This window comes from Hemitrygon akajei, chromosome 4 (assembly GCF_048418815.1).
Source record: "Hemitrygon akajei chromosome 4, sHemAka1.3, whole genome shotgun sequence".
Taxonomy (NCBI): domain Eukaryota; kingdom Metazoa; phylum Chordata; class Chondrichthyes; order Myliobatiformes; family Dasyatidae; genus Hemitrygon; species Hemitrygon akajei.
Genome location: NC_133127.1, coordinates 176,508,453 through 176,528,543, shown reverse-complemented (window position 1 = coordinate 176,528,543; position 20,091 = coordinate 176,508,453). Strand labels below are relative to the sequence as shown.

At 44.0% G+C, this 20,091-nt stretch overlaps 3 protein-coding genes across 9 annotated transcripts in view; 2 read left to right on the top strand and 1 right to left on the bottom strand.

Moving 5' to 3' along the window:
- Window positions 1-4,767, top strand: part of LOC140726988 (inosine-uridine preferring nucleoside hydrolase-like) — a 68,674-nt gene extending 63,907 nt beyond the window's left edge. For all 6 annotated transcript variants that reach the window (XM_073044090.1, XM_073044087.1, XM_073044086.1 and 3 more), the window contains one exon: window positions 1,892-4,767. In XM_073044090.1, coding sequence (XP_072900191.1) covers window positions 1,892-2,239 — 348 coding nt within the window. In that variant the 3' untranslated portion in view covers window positions 2,240-4,767. The remainder of the gene's footprint in view (window positions 1-1,891) is intronic.
- Window positions 4,768-7,330: 2,563 nt separating this feature from the next.
- On the top strand, window positions 7,331-14,111 carry LOC140726985 (uncharacterized). The gene is made up of 2 exons (XM_073044080.1): window positions 7,331-9,393; window positions 13,118-14,111. Exons 1-2 carry the CDS (start codon window positions 8,320-8,322, stop codon window positions 13,274-13,276), a joined length of 1,233 nt encoding a protein of 410 aa, XP_072900181.1. The 5' UTR covers window positions 7,331-8,319; the 3' UTR covers window positions 13,277-14,111.
- A 418-nt stretch (window positions 14,112-14,529) lies between these two features.
- The window catches only part of LOC140726986 (inosine-uridine preferring nucleoside hydrolase-like), a 32,916-nt gene continuing 27,354 nt past the window's right edge, over window positions 14,530-20,091 (bottom strand). For both annotated transcript variants that reach the window (XM_073044082.1, XM_073044081.1), the window contains exons 5-6: window positions 19,406-19,542; window positions 14,530-15,940 (exon numbers count right to left, since the gene is read on the bottom strand). In XM_073044082.1, coding sequence (XP_072900183.1) covers window positions 15,593-15,940; window positions 19,406-19,542 — 485 coding nt within the window. In that variant the 3' untranslated portion in view covers window positions 14,530-15,592. The remainder of the gene's footprint in view (window positions 15,941-19,405; window positions 19,543-20,091) is intronic.

The following is a 20,091-nucleotide window of genomic DNA, read 5'->3' as shown; positions in this document are numbered from 1 at the left end:
GTCGTTACTGTCGTTGGCTGGGTCAAAGGTGGTGAAGAATCAGCATCTGGGAGGGAGATTGAAAATCTGGCCGAGTGTTGTCACAACAGCAGCCTCTCTCTCAATGTCAGCAAGTGCAAGGAGCTGATTATTGACTTCAAGAGGAGGAAACTAGAGATCCAGGAGCCAGTCCTCATTGGGGGATCAGAGGTGGACAGGGTCAGCAACTTTAAATTCCTCTGTCATCATTTCAGAGAATCTGTCCTGGGCCTGGCACATAAGTGCAGTTATTAAGAAAGCACTGCAGCGCCTCTACTTCCTTAGAAGTTTGCGAGATTTAGTATGACATCTAAAACTTTGACAAACTTCTGTAGATGTCTGGTAGAGAGTATATGGACTGCCTGGTATGGAAACTACAGTGCCCTTGAACACAGATCCTACAAAAGGTAGAGGATATGGCTCAGTCCATCACTGGTAAATCCCTCCCCACCACTGAGCACATCTACATGTTGTGCCAACCTTTTAACACACTCCAAGATCAACATAACCCTTCCGTTTTACGTAGCTCTTCAGTTTTCTTTCATCCATGTGCTAACCTAACAGTCTCTTAAATGTCTCTAATGTATCAGCCTCTAGCACCAGCCCTGGCACTGCGTTCCATGCATTTACAGCTCTGTGTATATTTTAAAAAATATACTTCTTAGATCCAAACCACCCCCCCACCCCCACCATGCTTTCCTCTGATCATCTTAAAATTATGCCCTCTCATATTAGCTTTTGCCACCCTGGGGAAAAGGCACAGGCAGTCTAAGCTTATTATTTTATGCATTCTCCTATCAAATTCCTTCTTCTTAAGCCCTTTACTTTTTACACCTATCACTTCCCAGCTTCTCACTTCCTTTTCCCTCCCCTACCCACCCACCTTCCCCCTTACCTGGTTTCACCTATCACCTTCCCTCCCCACTCCACCTTCTTATTCAGGCCTCTTCTCCCCTCTTTTCCAAAAGGATCTTGGCCCAAAAAGTCAATGGTTTATTCCTTTCCACAGATGCTGTCTGATCTGCTGAGTTCCTCCAGCATTTTGTGTGTAATTACTGTAGGAAGAACGCTTGAATTAAAACAGAACCTTTACACGGAATTGCTTTACCAACATGAGGGATGTATTGCAATGGGCAACAAGGAATAAGAACTTTCTAGTTTGTTGCTGACAATGTGCATTTGGGGTTAGAAATGCTGCTAAGGATCACTGGAGATGGGGTGGAGGTTCTCTTGTCTGAAACTGTCACAACCTTTCACAAAGTCGCACTGCCAGGGGTCATGGTAGAGACCGATACAATAGGGACATTTAAGAAACTCTTAGGCAGGCACTTCTATGTAAGAAAAATGGAGGGATTATGGGCTGTGTAGGAGAGCAGAGTTAGATCAATCATGGAGTAGTTTATTTATGTCAGCACATCGCGGGCACTGGGCTTGTACTGAGACCTATGTGTTAGACTTTAATACATAGGAGAAGAATTAGGCCACTCAGCCCTTCAAGTCTCCTTTGTCACTCCATCATAGTTGTATTATCCCTCTCAATCTCGTTCTCCTACCTTCTTCCTGTAAGCTTTGATGGCCATACTAATCAAGAACCTATGAATCTCCACCTTAAATATGTGTATCCAATGACTTAGCCTCCACCGCCATTTGTGGCAATGAATTCCGCAGATTCAACACCCTTTGGCTGAACAAATTCCTCCTCATTTCTGTTCTAAATGGATGTCCCTGTATTCTGAGGCTGTGCTCTCTGTTTCAAGATGCTCCCAGTGCTCTCCACACCATCTCTGTCTAGGCCTTTAAATATTTGATAGGTTTCAATGAGATTTCTCCCCCCCCCCCCCACCTCATGTATTCACTGTTTTATTAATCACAGGAATTTTATCAAAAGTGGGTGAATCAAGATACCGAAAAGGCTCGGTTTATGAAGAAGATATCTGCGCATACTGCCAAGTTTACCCAGGGTGACCAAGGCAGCAAGGAACTGATTTTTGGGGCTGGCTTCGTGTCCTGTGATTCCTATGCAATGGCTGCTGCCATTGATGATTCAGTGGTGACGGAAAGAGCTGATTATGGGGTGAGTGTGGAAATGAGTGGATCGCTGACCAGAGGCATGATGGTCGTAGATACCCTCGACATCCTGAAACTTAAACAGAAGGCTGTTGTCTTCCTGGAATGTGATATGGAGAAGTTTAAACAGCTGCTGACTGACGCTCTGAAATAAGGTGCAACGCATTCCAAACGGAAGAACAAAATACCAGCAAATGCCGGAGCTACAAGTTATATTTGACGCCAATGCTAGCTTTAATTTTTGATTGATTTGATAGATTCTTGACTGGTCAGGGCACAAAGGGATACGGGGAAAAGGCAGGAGATTCGGGATGAGAGGAAAATTGGATCAGTCATAATGAAATGGCGGAGCAGACTCAATGGGCCAAATGGCCTAACTCTGCTCCTATATCTTATAGTCTGAATGGAAATTATGAATAATTTTAATGTTAATGAGGTAATGTTACCTTACAAGTGTGACTGAAATTGGTGGGCAATCTATGCTTACAATAACTAATAACTAAAATGTTTATAAAGGCTTTAGTGACAACATGAACTACAGATAAAATATTGAATGGACCTGTTGTGGAAATTTGATCATCTTCTCAAAATGAGGAATAATTGTACAGAACTTTTCCAAGGAGGTTAAACAGAAGGTGTGGAGAAAATGGAATGGAGTTGACATTCTTGTCCCATAGGCTCCTCCAAATGCACCGCTAACTGATGCTGAAACCTTCATTTAGTGTTTTGTTATCTCCGGTGTTGACCATTCCAATGCCACACACACAAAATGCTGGTGGAACGCAGCAGGCCAGGCAGCATCTATAGGGAGAAGTACAGTCGATGTTTCGGGCCGAGACCCTTCGTCAGGACTGTACTTCAACTGTACTTCCTCCTATAGATGCTGCCTGGGCTGCTGCGTTCCACCAGCATTTTGTGAGTGTTGCTTGAATTTCCAGCACCTGCAGATTTCCTCGTGTTTGCGATTCCAGTGCCACACTGGCTTGCATCCTGATTCCTGCCACTATTACATTAAGCACCTCCCTATCACCCTATGGTTAGTGGTCTGTCAATCTTTCAGTTTCACTATCTTTACCTACGTGCACTCCCTCCCCTGCACCTCCAAAGTTTCAATGTTCTCTCCCTCTGCCACCTCCACCATCCCTGCAACCTGTCTCAGCACAGTGAAGACCAAACGCTCTCCAAGTCCCTTCCTAGTCCTCTTCACTGAAACACTCTCCTTCCCTCCTTGCTGAAATATTAATGGGCATTTTATATCATAGTAATATCATACAGCAATATAGTAAGGAGCCAGGTCCTTCAGCTCTGCACTAGGACTCCCTTCACGCTAGTCCGATTTGCATGTGGATATGGAGACGATGTTTCCATTAGCGGCAGAGTCTTGAACCAAAGGATACAGCCTCAGAATAGAGAGATGTCCCTTTAGAACAGAGATGAGGAGGAATTTCTTTAGCCAGAGGGTGGTGAATCTGTGGAATTCATCTATTGGGTAGACATATTTAAGGCAGAGCTTGATAGGCCCTTGATTAGTAAGGGTGTCTAAGATTACGCGGAAAAGGGAGGAGAATGGGGTTGAAAAGGCCAGGGCTCCTAACCTGGCATCCATGTACCCACTCTGATAATGGTAGGAACCCATGGCATAAAAATGGTTGGGAAACCCTCCTCTAAATCTTTGCTATCAATGTACCTATCCAAATGTCCTTTAAATTGTACCTGCCTCTACTACATCCTTATTCCATCCACAAATCACCTTCTGTGTGAAGAAGTTGCCCTTTGATTTCCTTTTAAATCTTACCCTCTGAACATTCACCTTATTTATCACCCTTCATGATTTTATAAACTATGGAGTCTCCTACATTCCAAAGAATAAAGTCCTAGCTTGTTCAACAGCTGTAACTCAGGGCCTCAATTCTTGTAAATTTTCTCTGCACTCTTTCCAGCTTAATGACATCTTTCCTGTAACAGGGTAACCAAAACTGTGCACAAAACTCAGATGCGGCCTCACCAATGTCTTACTCAACTGCAATATAACCTCCCAACTCCTGTACTCAGTGTTTAACCAATGAAGGTTACCTGCGTCAGCACCGTCTACATGTTCTGCCACTTTCAGGGAATAAAGTACTTGTAGTCTTAGTAGTTAGTAGTAGGTAGGACTACTTGTAGTCATAGGTCGCTCTGTTCTACAACACTCCACAGAACCTTAATGTTCACGGTGAAAATTACACCATGATTTGTCTTCTCAAAACGTTATACATTGCACTTATTAAACTGAAGGCCATTTACCATTTCATACCCTACAAGTCCAGCTGATCCAGTCGTTATTACCATATTACAAGTAATTTTTTGATCATTTTTTTTCACTGCGTATGATATCATCATGTTTTAGTGCCACTTGCAAACATCTTGGTTTAGCCTTAAATTTTGTACATCTTATGCTATTTAATTGGCTCCGGGTATGTTTCCATTTCAAAGTGATGGTTTCTTTTTGAAATGTCATGCCATTAAATTTCCACAACAAAACCAATATTGCTGTGGGAAATAACCTGCATTTATTCTGGCATAGGAAAAACTATAGCTTCATAAACAATGGGCTTTGCGGTCACTGGAACTGCTGAATTCATATTGTATCTGGCACACATGTACTTTGGCAATCAATAAAAATTTAAGTAATGTGGAATTAAACTGCTTCAAATATTTTCATCCAGCTGTGAGTGGCTTCATTGAGTCTAATTGGTTCAAATGACTGCAAGAACAGATGTTCGCCAGGTGCTATCGGAGTAGAAATTGAGTGTGTGGGGGGGGGGGGGGGGGGGTTGGGTAGGGTTCTAAGTCAAAGACAAAGTTTCTTGCCATATGTACAAGTAAATGCCCGCTCAGGCGCGATGAAAAACTTACTTGCAGCAGCATCACAGGAACATGGCATCTTATAAGCAGCATACACAAAAACATAAAGTATGCACAATTTTAGAAGAAAGCGCATACTAGTGCAAAATGGTCACCATGTTGCTAAACTGCAGTGATTAACGTTTGGCCAGTTTTGGAAGAACCGAGTGGTTTAAGTAACTATTCTTGAACCAGCTGGTGAGACACTTCAGGCTCTGTACCTCTTGCCCAAATGGTAAATGTGAAAAGGTGGCATAGCCTGGATGGTGGACGTTGCCTTCTTGAGGAGGTGCCTTCTGTAGATATTACCAATTGAGAAGGGTTGTGCCCAATGTAATAGGCAGAGTCCATTACTCTTTGCAGATTCTTACATTGCTGTGCATTTGAATCACCATACCAGACCAAGATGCAGTCAGGATACTTTTAATAGTACACTTTAAGAGTTTGGTGACAAGCCAAATCTCCTGAACTTTATATATATAAAAAAAGTGAAGATGCTGGTGAACTTTCCTTATGATTGTATGTATGTGCTGAGCCCATAACAGGGCATCCAATGTGTTTATGACCAGGAATTTAAAGCTGTTGACACTCTCCACTGCTGATTTCCCCCAGTGCAGACTAGTGTATGTTCACACTGTCTCTCCTTTGAAAGGTAAACTAAAGAGATAATTGTTGTGTTGATGTTGAGCAAGAAGTTGCAATTGAGGCACCACTCAACCAAGGGCCTTATCTTGCTCCAGAAAGCTGACTGACCACCACCTGCGATTCATCCAGCAGCAGTGTCATCAGCGCATTTGAGGATGCATTGGAGCTGTGTTTAGCCACAGTTGAGTGTCCATAGAGAGCACAGCAGGGGGATAGATATGCAGTCCTGAGCTTACATGTATTGATGATCAGCAAAGAGATGTTGTTACCAATCCTCACTGACCTGAGGTCTGCTGATGAAGACACCGAGTTTTCAGTTGCAGAGGGAGGTAGAGAGATCCAGGTCTTGAAGCTACTTCCAATTCAAAGTGTGGCTCCGTACTTATTTTCCCACTATGTGCTTCCTCATCTAATATAATCAGATGCTAAAGTTCTAATTTGCATGAAAACAAAGTAGAGTCATAGAGCACCTCAGCACATAGGCCCTTCAGTCCATCTAGTCCATGCCAGCCTGGTCCTGTCTACCCGTTCGTGGATCATTACTCACCATACTCCTCCCAACTATGTTCCTATCCAAACTTCTCTTTGATATTACACTTAAACTTGCATCTACCACTTCCAATGGCAGCTCATTCCACACTCACACCACTCAGAGTGAAGAAGTTCTCCTTCTGATTGCCCTTAAATATTTTACCTTTCAACCTTAACCTATGATCTCTAGATCCAGATCTAGTCTAGGAGGAAAAGCCTGCAAGCATTCACCCTATCTATACCCCTCAATTTTGTATACCTCTATAAGATCTCCTGTCCTTCTCCTGCACTCCAGGGAATAAGGTTCCAACCTATTTACGTTTGCCCAATAACTCCGATCCTGAAGTTATTGAGAAATATACCTGATATAATCATTATATATACCTGAAATATAATCACTATGTATTAACTATTTACTATACTATGTAATCACTTCTAGGTACCGAATATTAATATGTATTATTTTACTAGGCACATTTTGTTATGTGTTGTTTTCACTAGATACTTTGTACTCTCTTAGCTGCATATTATGGCACTTACAGAACACCTGTTTGTTTTGCAACACTATTAGCTGAGATGCATCCCATGTATTACACTCAGCCTTTGTTTAGTACGAGATAACGGTGGTGGACAGGATGCTGCGAGCAGAAATGTACTGTGAGGGAGGTTGTCTGGAAAACATAATCTTGGCCACGAATAAGGCCCCAATGCGAACGGGTGAAAAACAATGGTGACGTACCGCGGGCTAGGCAAGAGCGATTAATTAATTCATATATAGATGATATGCAACTAAAAATTGATTGGGTATGCTGATAAAACCGAAGTGTAACTGAGATAAGAAATTACTATAAAGAATGCTGTACCCCGGAGCTCGGTGGGCTTTCGGTGACAAGTTCATGGCAGGACCGGGAAGAGACCCGCGGAAAGGAAACGGCAGATTGGGGACGCTTCCCAGTCCTCTAGGGACCCCCATAAGGCTAACGGAATTAAGGGTGCACCCAAAACAAAAGGTAAGCGCTTTTTGCGACAATTTGGACTAAGAATTCTGTTGGCTTTGAGGAGGTCTTGGAGTCTCAGAAGTGTGGAACCACTGCCGAAGGGTCTCTCCGGTCCAAAGAATCTGGCAGAATTGGGGGTTAACTGGAGGTTCAGAGGACTGATCAAGAACACTGTAGTGAGGGTAAGTACAAATAAGTTAATAAGAAGTTAAGTTAAGAAAAATTCCACGTGGTGTTGGTAAATCCCTGTGGATACCGCTTCGCACAGAGCGAAGGGCTGCACGGGCAGGGTAAGGAAAAGTAGAGTAAATCCCTATGGATACCACTTCGCACAAAGCGAAGGGCTGAACGGGGAGGGTAAGGAAAAATAGAATAGAATTAGAGTAGAAAATCCTCGTGGATACCGCCTTAAGAGATAAGGGTCTGAACAGACGAGGTGCAAAGAGCAAGTTCTGTGGGTACCGCTCTGAATAGAGGTCTGCTCGGGCAGAACAGAATAGACTAGGCATAGAATTAGAGTAAATAATATTATCCAGTAAACAAACTGTGAATCTCTGAAATACCTTAAAAAGAGAGAATAACATGACAGGTGAAGGAACGGCAGTAGAGATTCTGAGCAAAAAATTCCCGTTAATTAAATATGAGATCACAAAAACTTCAGAAAAATGGGAAAAAAGAACCAAAAACCTGGTCACAAAGTGGCCAAGAGAAGGAACGTTTGATGTAAGTTTGTGCGAAGAAATGGAGGGACTAATTAAAAAATTACAAACCAAAAGATAAATCTAAGAAAAGAGGGCAAAAAAGAGAACGAGAAATGGAAGTGCTAAAACTCTTCAGAACGGAGGGAGAAAGGCTGAGGAGGACAGGTAGAATATTGATTACAAACGAGGAAGACACTAAGGTGCTGGAAAAACAGCCTGTTAGAGAGAGAGGGGGGTACGGTGAGAAGCTGGCTTCAGCTCCGTACCCGGATGCGAAAGAAACAGAAAAACCCCCTCCCTATAATGAGGAAGGAACCCCTAAGCAGTGCCCCCTGCTGACGGGAACAGTAAACATGCAGGGAGAAGTCCAAGTTTGGGATAATGAGGAGGAAAAAAACAATACGAGAAGGAAAAAAGCGGCGATATAGAACGAGATAGAGGGAGAAAAGATAAAGGTAGAACAGGAAAGAAGGGAGATGGAAAGAGAAGTGGAAAGGCTACAGCAGCTGAGAGAGAAGAGGGATTATGAGGAGTATCGGTTATACTGTAGAGACAGACAGACTAGAAGAGAACAGGAATCATCTAGACAGCAAGAATGGAGTGAGTTGAGAGGAAGTTGGAGGAAGGTAGGAGATGAGAGTTTGGAGGAAATACGAGAGAGGACGGAGAAGCAGATATTGGAGATGGAAGAGGGGACTAAAGTGGAGAAGGAGCAAGGAAGAAGGTATACCCCAGGAAGGTATGAGTGGCAGCCAGTAGTACTAGGGCCAGCAATAGATAAAGAACCAAGTGAGGAAGGAAGCTTGATTACATGGAACGGGGAGAAGGAAATGCTGCCACTGCTGGTAAAGGGATCAGGACAAGTACAGTATATCCCTTGGGGATCCCAGGACCTGGAAGGGCTGAAAAATACTCTGCCTAGTCTGCACGAGGGGGCAGGAAAGTGGATTAGAGCCTTTGAGGAGGAAACAATGGGACGATTGTTGGCTATGGGAGATTTGAAGGCACTGCTGATAAGATTGATGGGAACTTCCAAGTTGAAAGAACTGATGGAAATGGCTGGCTTACAGAATGTGGACAGTCCACAGACTGATGGGACCAATTTTGATCCAGTGAGACAGAGGATATGGCAGGCCCTCAGGAAGCTTTATCCACCCAGAGTAGACCCCAAAGCCTTAAAGGGGGAACTACTGGGAGACACTGAAAACCCAGCAGCCTATGTAGAAAACCAGTTGAAAAAGTGGAGACTGGAGACTGAGCAAGAGGTGGAAAATAGCTTGTTTCTGAACTCACTGTTCCGACAGAGCATTTTGGATGCAATGCCTCCGCAGGTCAAGTCTAAATTGGAGGAAGTGGTTGGGCTGTCATCACTGACCCCACAAGCATTCAGTGATCACGTAGTCCACGCAGTGGAGAAATATCGGAGAGACAAACGAAAGCCAGCTGAGCAGCAAGAAGAGGTGCAGCGAAAGCTATTGCAAATGCAGCTCGAAGAACTGAAAAAGAAGGACAAAGAAAAAAGCAAAAAGATGCTGCCAGCCATCACTAATGTGAGTACAGCCATTACACCATTAGATGGAGGAACCGGTCGTTCTGTCAGTCAAGGGCCAGAAAACCCCATGCCAATAATGAATGTCTCCGGCAGAACATTTCCACAGATGCCCTATTGGGGACAGAGTAGAGTTAAGCAACAGCCCAGACAGGACTGGAACTCCCAAGGAGGGGGGCAGAGGAGTTATGGGCAAAGAGGATTAGAGAGGAGACAGGGGGAAAGAGAGGCAGAAAGATTGTGCTGGGGATGCAGCCAGCCTGGACACATGAAGAGAGACTGCCCATTTATACCATGGCCTGTCTTGTATGAGCAGGAGCCGATGGCAAGGGAGCCACAGTCTGGCCACATGCCGGCTCCTGGGGGTCCGAGCGGACCTGTGAACCCCTATGCAAGGTATTGGGGTGCCCCGAGAACTCGAGTGGGAAGGAACATTACCCAATGATAACGAGGGAGGCAGAGGAGGAACCTATGGTTCAGGTTATGTTAGAAGGGCAACTGACACCAATGATGATAGATACTGGAGCCACGTACACTTGCGAACAGCCACAGTATGCCCTTCACCTTCCCATGTCAGGAAGGTTTATAAAGACGGTAGGGTTCTCGGGGAAAACACAGTTGACACAGTGCACGGCTCCAGTGCATTTGAAAATGGGAAATAAAGGAATTGTCTTACCAGTACTAGTATCTAAAGGAACTCCGATTAATTTGTTAGGCAGAGATGCCTTATTGAAACTGGAATTAAAATTAGAATGCACCAGAAATGGGCTGAGTGTGGAAAGAGCAGGGGCTCAATTAATAGTGCGAGAAGATAAGAGAGCCAATGTTTTTTGGATAGGGGACATAGAAGATCAGATCTGGGATACCTGGGAAAAGTGGAAACAGGGCGTGCAGGCCATATTACCTGAGGCTGTAGCGCCCAAATCTGAGTTACATTGTACTGTAATTTTCGATGAGGCTCAGAATAAGGAGGTAGAGAGGAGATGGAACATGAGGACAGATATTCGACAACACCTAAAAGGGGAAGCCATAGTAATTGGGAAGCAGGGGGCAGCCCTGCAAGTCAGGTGGAATACCTTCTTGAAAGAATGGTACAGGATACCGGAAGCTGTACCCGACGTAACCTTGCTGGTAAATGAGGGATACCAGTCTAAAGACCTAGGACCCCTGGTAAAGTAGGTAAGCACCGTAACGGTTTGGAGAAAGGTTATGCCTGAGGTATGGATATCCGGAGACAACAACTACATTAAGATAGGGGTAAACATAGATGTGACAGGAACCATGAAGGAAGTTGAAGTAACTCCTCAGCCACACATGCCGTTGTTGGGGCAGGCAAGGGGTCGGCAGAAAAATAAAATATTGGACAAGTTGCCATCTATTCTGTGATCGCAACATGACACGGACGTGGGGAAAATAGAAACAGCCAGTCCGGTGGAGGTAGGGTTAAAGAAAGGAGCAGTTCCACCTAGGAGACCACAATATCCCTTAAGACCGGAAGCAGAGGAAGGTATAGCGCCGACAATACAGGGACTGTTAGCGGCAGGAGTGCTTAAGAGAGTAAACAGCCCCTGCAATACTCCACTGTTGCCTGTCCCAAAAGCGGACAGGTCTAAATGGAGACTGGTGCATGACTTACGAGCAGTGAATGAGGTAGTGGAGGATTTGGCAGCAGTGGTCCCGAATCCACACACACTGCTGACTAATATCCCGCCAGAAGCAAGCTACTTTTCAGTAATTGATTTGTGTTCGGCTTTCTTCAGCATTCCCCTAGCCGAACAGTGTCAGTATTTGTTTGCATTTACATACAGAGGCAACCAGTACACCTACACTAGAATGCCACAAGGATTTAAGCATTCACCACATGTTTTTAATAAAGTATTGAAGGAAGATTTGGATGGCATTTCGCTGGAAAGTACACTGATACAGTATGTGGATGATTTGTTGATTTGCTCTGAAAGTGAAGAGCAGTGTGAACGGGATACTGTGATACTTTTAGAGAAACTGGCGTATGGAGGGCATAAAGTATCTAAGAAAAAGCTGCAATTTTGTAAGTCAGATTGAGGCGATAACGAAGGCTCCAAAGCCCCAAACAGTAGGGCAGATGATGACGTTTTTGGGAATGGCAGGGTACAGTTCAGATTGGATAGAAGAATATGCTGAGATTGTGGCACCTTTGAGAAAGATAATGAAAGAAGCAGGACATACAAATTTGAAGAACGGCTTACAGTGGAATGGAGAGGCGGAGATAGCTTTCAATACTATTAAGCAGGAATTGCAGTCAGCACCAGCATTAGCTTTGCCTGACTACGAGAAGGTTTTTCATTTGTATGTATCCAACCGACAGGAGGGTTATGTCACAGCGGTTCTAACACAAGAGACAGGCACAGGAAGAGCAAAGCAGCCAGGAAAGCGTCTGGGTGTACATCAGTTATTATTGCACCCCAGGTAAGCCTAGAGCCGGAACCCATGATAGAGGACCTGGTTGAAATGCAAGGTAGGGCAACGTTGACAGAACAGACAATGTGAAGGCGATGGGGGGGGGGGGGGGGCAAGCAGAACTTAGAAGGCCTGTGGAGCACAGAGGATGGTTTGTGGGTAGCTCCTACTTCTTTGTTGACTATCCTAATTTCAGAAGCACATGGAGTGGACCATTGTGCAAGGGGGGAAGTAATAAGGAAAATAAAAAAGGATGGTTTCTGGTCGCCTTACTTACAGGCTTCGGTAGACTATATTTTAGCACAGTGTGAGGTTTGTGCACAGAATAATGTTCGAAGGGGGATTGCAACCCCAATAGGTCACATACCCGTGCCTGAAGGACCATTTCGACATCTGGTGATCGACTACGTAGATAAGATAAAGACGGTAAGAGGGAAAAGATACATTCTGGTGGTAATTGACAGGTTCAGCAGATGGGAATACCCTCGAAGGATCAAGGAGCAGGAACAGTGGTAAAGTTCCTGACAAATGAAGTGATCCCAACATTTGGAATACCTACAGAAATCAGCTCAGACAACGGTTCGGCCTTCATCCAAAAGGTGGTCAAATTGGTATTACAAGTACTGAGAATAAAACAAAGGTTTGGATGTGTGTACCACCCACAGTCACAGGGCATGGTGGAAAGAATCAATGGCACTCTGAAGGCCAAACTAAACAAAATTTGTGCAGACACTAAACTTAATTGGGTCGATGTTTTACCGTTAGCATTGATGAGTTACCGCATGCAAACTATTCGAGTGACATGCCTGACACCGCATGAGATGCTCACTGGGAAGCTATCATACCTGTGATAGGGATAAGCAAAAATGTTGAATGGATAAACTATATATACTACAATCAACAGAGGTTCATCAACTACACCGATGATGCACTGGAGGCCTTAGGGCAACAGCTGGATGCAACTGGCAGGATGGCGTGGCAAAACAGACAGGTACTGGATTGGCTTTTGGCAGAAAAAGGGTGTGTGTGTGTGATGTTTGGAGATCAATGGTGCACTTTCATACCGAACAATATTAGCTCAGAAGGGTCTTTCACCAGAGCAATGAATAAATTAAAGGATCTGCAGAAGGAGGTCAAACAGAATGCAGGATTTGGGCTTCAGTGGTTTGACTGGTTAGAAAGCAAACTAGGGGGATGGGGTGTGTGGCTGATTAAATTGGCAATGACCGCAGGCATTGTGCTGATAAGTTGTGCATTTATTCTGTGCTGTTTTTTTTCCATGTCTCAAGACTTTGATAATGCGTGCAACAGCAAAACAATTCCCGATGCTCCTGGAAATTGTTGAATCTGACCCTAGACAAGGAGAAAAGCCGATGATGTACTGTTACAGTCTGCACGATGCACCAAGCGGACTGGAAGGTGTTAATAATGTGGACACTAGTCTGTAAGGGTGTCTGAGTCTTTTTTCCTGTCTCAGCTACAGAGGGACAGGTTTTTGGCTCAAAAGCCTAGGATAACAGAGAGAGATCATTTTGAGCTCCGAGTATGGAAATTGTAGTTGACCCAAATTTGGGATTAAAATGCTGGATTTTATTTTGGCTTTGGTGCACGGCCTCTGAGTGTTCTCTTTCTGTGTGAGACCCTGTGGGTCTCAAAGGGGGGATTATATTGAGAAATATACCTGATATAATCATTATATATACCTGAACTATAATCACTATGTATTAGCTATTTACTATACTATGTAATCACTTCTAGGTACCGAATATTAATATGTATTATTTTACTAGGCACATTTTGTTACGTGTTGTTTTCACTAGATACTTTGTACTCTCTTAGCTGCATATTATGGCACTTACAGAACACCTGTTTGTTTTGCAACACTATTAGCTGCGATGTACCCCATGTATTACACTCAGCCTTTGTTTAGTACGAGATAACGGTGGTGGACAGGATGCTGCGAGCAGGAATGTACTGTGAGGGAGGTTGTCTGAAAAACATAATCTTGGCCACGAATAAGGCCCCAATGCGAACGGGTGAAAAACAATGGTGACGTACCGCGGGCTAGGCAAGAGCGATTAATTAATTCATATATAGATGATATGCAACTAAAAATTGATTGGGTATGCTGATAAAACCGAAATGTAACTGAGATAAGAAATTACTATAAAGAATGCTGTACCCCGGAGCTCGGTGGGCTTTCGGTGACAAGTTCATTGATTGCCTCAGCCTTTGTTTGCAAATAAAGGTTTAATTTTCTTGAAGAATTGTCTGTGTCTCCAAGTCATTTCAAGTAACCACGACAAAGTCCCTGCAACATCCTTGTAATATTTTCTCTGCACTCTTTCAAACTTATCAACTTGTCTTTTGTAGACAGGTGACCAGAGCTGTGTACAATATTCCAAATTCAGCCTCAGTAGTGTCTTACACAACTTCAATATAACAACTCTTGCACCTAGTGCCCTGATGTATGAAGGCTAAATGTGCCGAGAGCTCTCTCCGCCTGTGATGGCCCTTTCAAGGAACGATGTTTATGTACTCCCAGGTCCCTTTGTTTCTCTGCACACCTGGTGGGGAATCAGGCTACTTTCCCCATTGGGCCTGTGCTGACCATCAATCGCCCATTCTCTCTACTCCTACCCTAATTTCATGGTTTTTTTTCTGTTCTCTCATAAACCACCTGGATTGCACCACTCAAGCGTAAAGATTACAGTTATGATTTATTTATCAGATGTTCATCAAAGCATCGTAACATACAGTAAGAAAAGGCAGTTTGTGTCAGCAAACAGCATAGTTCATGAATTCTGCTGGGGCAGCCTGCAAGTGTCTCCATGCTCCTGGCACCAACGTAGCATCCCCACAATTTTCTAGGCCCAGCCAGTTCACCTTCGGAACGTGGGAGGAAACCGGAGCTTGCGGAGGAAATCCACAGGGTCAAGGAGAGCTTGCGCAAACTCCTTACAGACAGCAGCAGGAATTGAACTCCGGAACAATCATAGGTACTGTTCTAACTGCTACACTCTCAAACATACTAGTGGAAGTTTACAGTATGGAAGTTTAAACCACTAGCCCACACAACTTTGGGATGTGGAAGAAAGGCCACACGGTCAGAGGGACAAACATGCAAACCTCACCCAGACAGCCCTCAAAGTCAGGAATGAAGCTGGATCTCCGGTGCTATGGTGCAGTGGTTGGAATAGCTGCACTAGAAATCATCTGGAAAGTTAACAAGAAAGCTTTGAAGGCACCTTTGAATCTTCTGCTTTGTTTCCTCAGCAATCTCTTTCTGAGATAGACACTTGGAGTAAGGTACCCGACTGACATGCCTGGCCCTGTTGACTGGTGTTAATTGAGTGTGATAAGGGGTTTCAGGGCTGGAGATAGTCGTCTTGGAAGAGGATGGTGGAGGATTTTTCAAAGACGTTACTTTGCATTCTAAATGTACTTTTGACATGTACTAGATGGGCCAAAGGGCCTGCTTCTGTGCTGTGCATTTCTACGATAACAAAATTCTGATAATAAAATATACTTTGAAAGTTAGAACCTGACTAGAATTATGAGCAAGGACAGAGTCAAATTTGGTGGTGGCGCAACAGTCAACGGGGGAGGAGAAACAACTTGGACGGGTTACAAAGAAATTGAGGTGGATTGAGACTTCCCAGTCCATTCAGGAGGAAACAAGAAAGCCAACGGCAGAGGAGTGAAGTAAGCACTTTGCTAAGTCAGTAAGAGACTACGTTGCTAATGTTGCTTTTAAAGGATGCTCATTTTGTAGCAGACATTATAAGCTGCTTAACCTTCTCCATATCACATTTTGTTGCAATGAAAGCTCGATTTTGCTTTTTCATTATGTCTTGTTTATCCAAGACCATCATCCCTCTGGTCAGTGACCCCTGTAACTCCACACTCACTCCAACCTCGGTGTGTTCAGTAACAACACTCTCATCTATCGCTGTAGCCATTGCAAAACAATCACAGCTGATAAAGCCAGGTGAAATATACATCACTCCCTCTTCCTGCTTGGCCTTGGCAAATTTTTCACAGTGTGCCGTTATCTTCTTCAGGAAGGAAGCCTTCTCCGTGCCTTGATTTACCCACTCCTGAAAAAATGCCTGGCAATCAACAGAGAAAACTATCATTCCACCCTAATCGTTCAATGGGAACCAAAACCCAAAAATAAGGTGTCACAGGTTTTTTTTTTACAAATACACAGGACACTGCAATGTGTTGAAATCTTTCTTTAAGTGATGAGACGAATGTGCAACTGTGAAAAAGAAAAAAAACACTAATGGTTTGGAAAATACACACACACTAATGGGCAGGATGTTAGGGCATAGATAAGATGAATGCATACAGTCCATTTGCCAAGGTGGCAAATAACATCAAACGTAGAATCAGGAGTAGACTATCTGGCCCATTGAGCCTGCTCTGCCATTCAATACAACCATGGCTGTTCTAGCCTAGGACTCAGCTCCATCTACATGCTTCCCCCCCCCCCAAACCCTTAATTCCCCTACTATGTAAAAATATATTTAATTCTGTCTTAAATATACTGATGAGGTAACCTCTACTCCTTTCTTGGGCAGGGATTCCAGATCCACTACTCTCTGGGAAGAACAGCTTCTCCTCATTTCCGTCCTAAACACCAAATCTCGAGGCTGTTTCCTGCCTCCAAATCTCTGGCCAATTTCCTGCCTCCATGGTCTCTACCCCTTTCATAATTATAAATGTTTCTACAAGATCCCCTTCTCATTCTTTCTGAATTCCAGTGAGTCTCGTCCCAGGCACCTCAATCCCTGACGTGAACACCTCAGATGCAACATGCAACCAGGAGTCCCATTTGCAGCCACAGAAGATCTGGTACGTTACCAAAGACTCTCACAGCTGCACTGTGGAGAGAGCTCTGGCTGGCTGCATTACCACCTCATGTGGATGCTCCAACCCATAGGATCACCAAGAGGGGCAAGAGTTACCGGAAATTTGAGAAATGAATGTTCATGCCATCAGGTTGGAGGCTACCCAGACTGTCTATAAGGTGTTGCTCCTCAAACCTGAGTGTGGTCTCATCACGACAGTAGAGGAGGCCATGGAATAACATACTGGAATGGGAATGGGAAGTGGGATTGAAGTGGGTGACCAACGGGAGATCCCACTATTTTTGGGAGTAGGTGCTCTGTGAAGTGGTCTCCCAAACTATATTGGGTCTCACCGACATACAGGAGTCTAGAACAAGAGAGCACGACTTCAGGATTGAAAGACGTCCGTTTAGAGCAGAGATGCGGAGAAATTACTTTCATCAGAGGGTGGTAAATCTGTGGAATTTGTTGCCACGAGCGGCTGTGGAGGCCAAGTCATTGGGTGCATTTAAGGCAAAGATAGATAGTTTCTTGAATAACCAGGGCATCAAAGGGTATGGGGTGAAAGCAGGGGAGTGGAGATTACTGGAAGAATTGGATCAGCCCATGATTGAATGGCAGAGCAGATTAGATGGGCTGAATGGCCTACTTCTGCTCCTATATCTTATGGTCTTATGGTGTAGGCCACACCAGGAGCACTGATGACCCCAACAGACTCACAGATGAAGTGTCACCTCACTGACTGACTGGGTCCCTGAATGGTAGTGAGGGAGGAGGTGCAAGGACAGATGTGGCACTTGTTGGAGGAGCAATACCTTATATTCCATCTGGGTAGCCTCCAACCTGACGGCATGAACATGGATTTCTTGAAATTTTGGTAATCGAACCCCCTCCCCCTTCCACCATTCCCCAATTCCTGTTTTCTTCTTTCATCTTATCTCCTTTGCTGTGTATCATCTCCCTCTGGTGCTCCTCCCCCCTCCCTTTCTACCATGGCCTTCTGTCCTCTATCAGATTCCTCCTTCTCCTGCTCTTTTATCTCTTCCACCAATTAACTTCTCAGCTCTTTACTTCACCCCTCCCCCTCTCCCAGTTTCACCTATCACCTACCACCTTGTGCTTCCTCTCCCATCCCCCACTTACACACTCTGACTTCTCGACTCTTTCTTCCAGTCCTGATGAAAGGTCTCAGCCTGAAACATCGACTGTACTCTTTTCCACAGATGCTGCCTGGCCTGCGGAGTTCCTCCAGCATTTTGTGTGTATTATTTATGCATCTATAACCTTTTCATTGCAATGGAGTTTGGGTTTCAACGGGTGTCAGTTTAGAACTAAAAATTAGAGCCAAGTCCTTCAGATCTGAAGAAAGTAAATATTTTTATATGCTGGAAATTTGTAGGCTAAAACACAAGGAGCCTCAGCCTTTGCTGTGTCCAGTTAGCTCAGTCATGTTTCATATCATGTGGACAGAACTGAATTAGGATCTCAGATAGATCATCCATCATGCACCTCATTGGGTTGATTTAATTTATTAAAATTGACAATTAACTAATACTGGTCATGTTATATTTATGTGCCAGGTTAATTGGTAATTTAGACTGCAATATTGACCCTGAGCTTCTGACTGCCTGCTACTTCTATATTCCCCTCCCGCTCTGACCTATCTATATCATGGTTTTGTACTCCATCACGTCAAAGCCCAAAGCAACACACACAAAATGCTGGAAGAACCATGGAACCGAACAAGCAGTCAACATTTCAGGCCTAGACTTCTCTTCAGGACTCAATGCAAACCCAAGGAACAATACCTCATTTTCTGTTAGGGCATCTCGCAGCCTTCCAGACTCAATATTAACATCTCCAACTACAGGTTGTTGGCACGTGGCCTAGTGGATAAGGTACTGGGTACTGGACTAGTAATCTGAAGGTCACTGGTTTGAGCCTCAACTGAGGCAGCATGTTTATGTCCTCAAGCAAGGCACTTAACAACACATTGCTCTGCGACGACACCGGTGCCAAACTGCATGGGTCCTAGTGCCCTTCCCTTGGATAACATCGGTGATGTGGAGAGGGGAAGGCTTGCAGCTTGGGCAACTGCCGGTCTCCCATACAACCCTGCCCAGGCCTGCGCCCTGGAAACCTTCCAAGGCGCAAAACCATGGTCTCACAAGACTAATGGATGCCCATTATTAACTACAGGTAATTCTAATTTCTTTCTGTCTGATTCAGAACTGACTATTTTAGCTCAATTTTTCTCTCTTTATTAGTTGGTCTGCTGGTCAGGTCCCACAGTCCAGCTAATGGCAACAATAACAGGAAAAAAAATCAACTCTCTCTAAATACCACTTCAACCAATTTGGTTTCACCCTAGATATTCCCTTTATCCGCCCTATTCCTTCCCACTCTACTACTGAAAAATAACTTGTTTTAGCTTTCCTAGTCCTGACAAAAGATCTTAGAACTAAAATATTAACTCTTTCTCTTTCAACAGATGCGGAGTGTTTCCAGCATTTTTAGCTTTTATTTTGGGTTAACTTCAAATCTGAGATTGATAGTCATTGTTAATCAAAAGCATCAAGGGATAAGAGGAAAAGGTGAGTAATAAGCAAGTTATACTGAATGGTAGAAAAGGATTGAGGGTTAACTGGCCTGCACCTGTTTAAACCCAGTGTGTGTTTGCTCCCATTTTGTTTCTGTTTGGGCGCATTTTCAATGGCTTACCCAAGGCAGAGGATGGTGAAGGCAATATTCCCAAGTGATGATGTGGGTGGGGCACATAAAATGATTCAAGACGGTATAAGCTGCTTCGGGATCAGCTGCAAAGTTAAATTCAGCACACATTGTCGCATTCCCTCTGCCTGAAAAAGAAATTCAATCCATCACATCTTTAAAGATCCTTTAACCCAAACACCTTTAGCAGTCTGGTGGAAGTATATCTTTATCACTTACTGGAAAATATAGATCACCTCCTCAATTCAGATGTGTCTTTGCTTTAAACGCTTAGAAGAATTCCCTCACAGTCTCACTGGGCTGCTCAGCGCAATCCTCGCTGATCTGATGCAAACAATGGGCTTCACTGTATGTTGTGACGTAAATACTTCTTAAAGATTAGCTTTGTCACATGGGCATCAAAACATACAGAGAAATGCGTCATTTGCATCAAATCAAATCAACGAAGAAAATGCTCACAGCATTCACAACATTCCACCATCAACAAAACCTGCCCACAACTTATTAACCCTTACCATAAGCCTTTGGACTGTGAGAGCAAGCCTAAACCTCCCAAGGAAACAGGGAGAGCATACAAACTCCTTTTAGACAGTGGTGAGAATTGAACCACGATCTTACATGCTAAATAGCGCCACGCTAACCGCTAGCTCCACGTACAAACGGCAAATAAAGCTAAT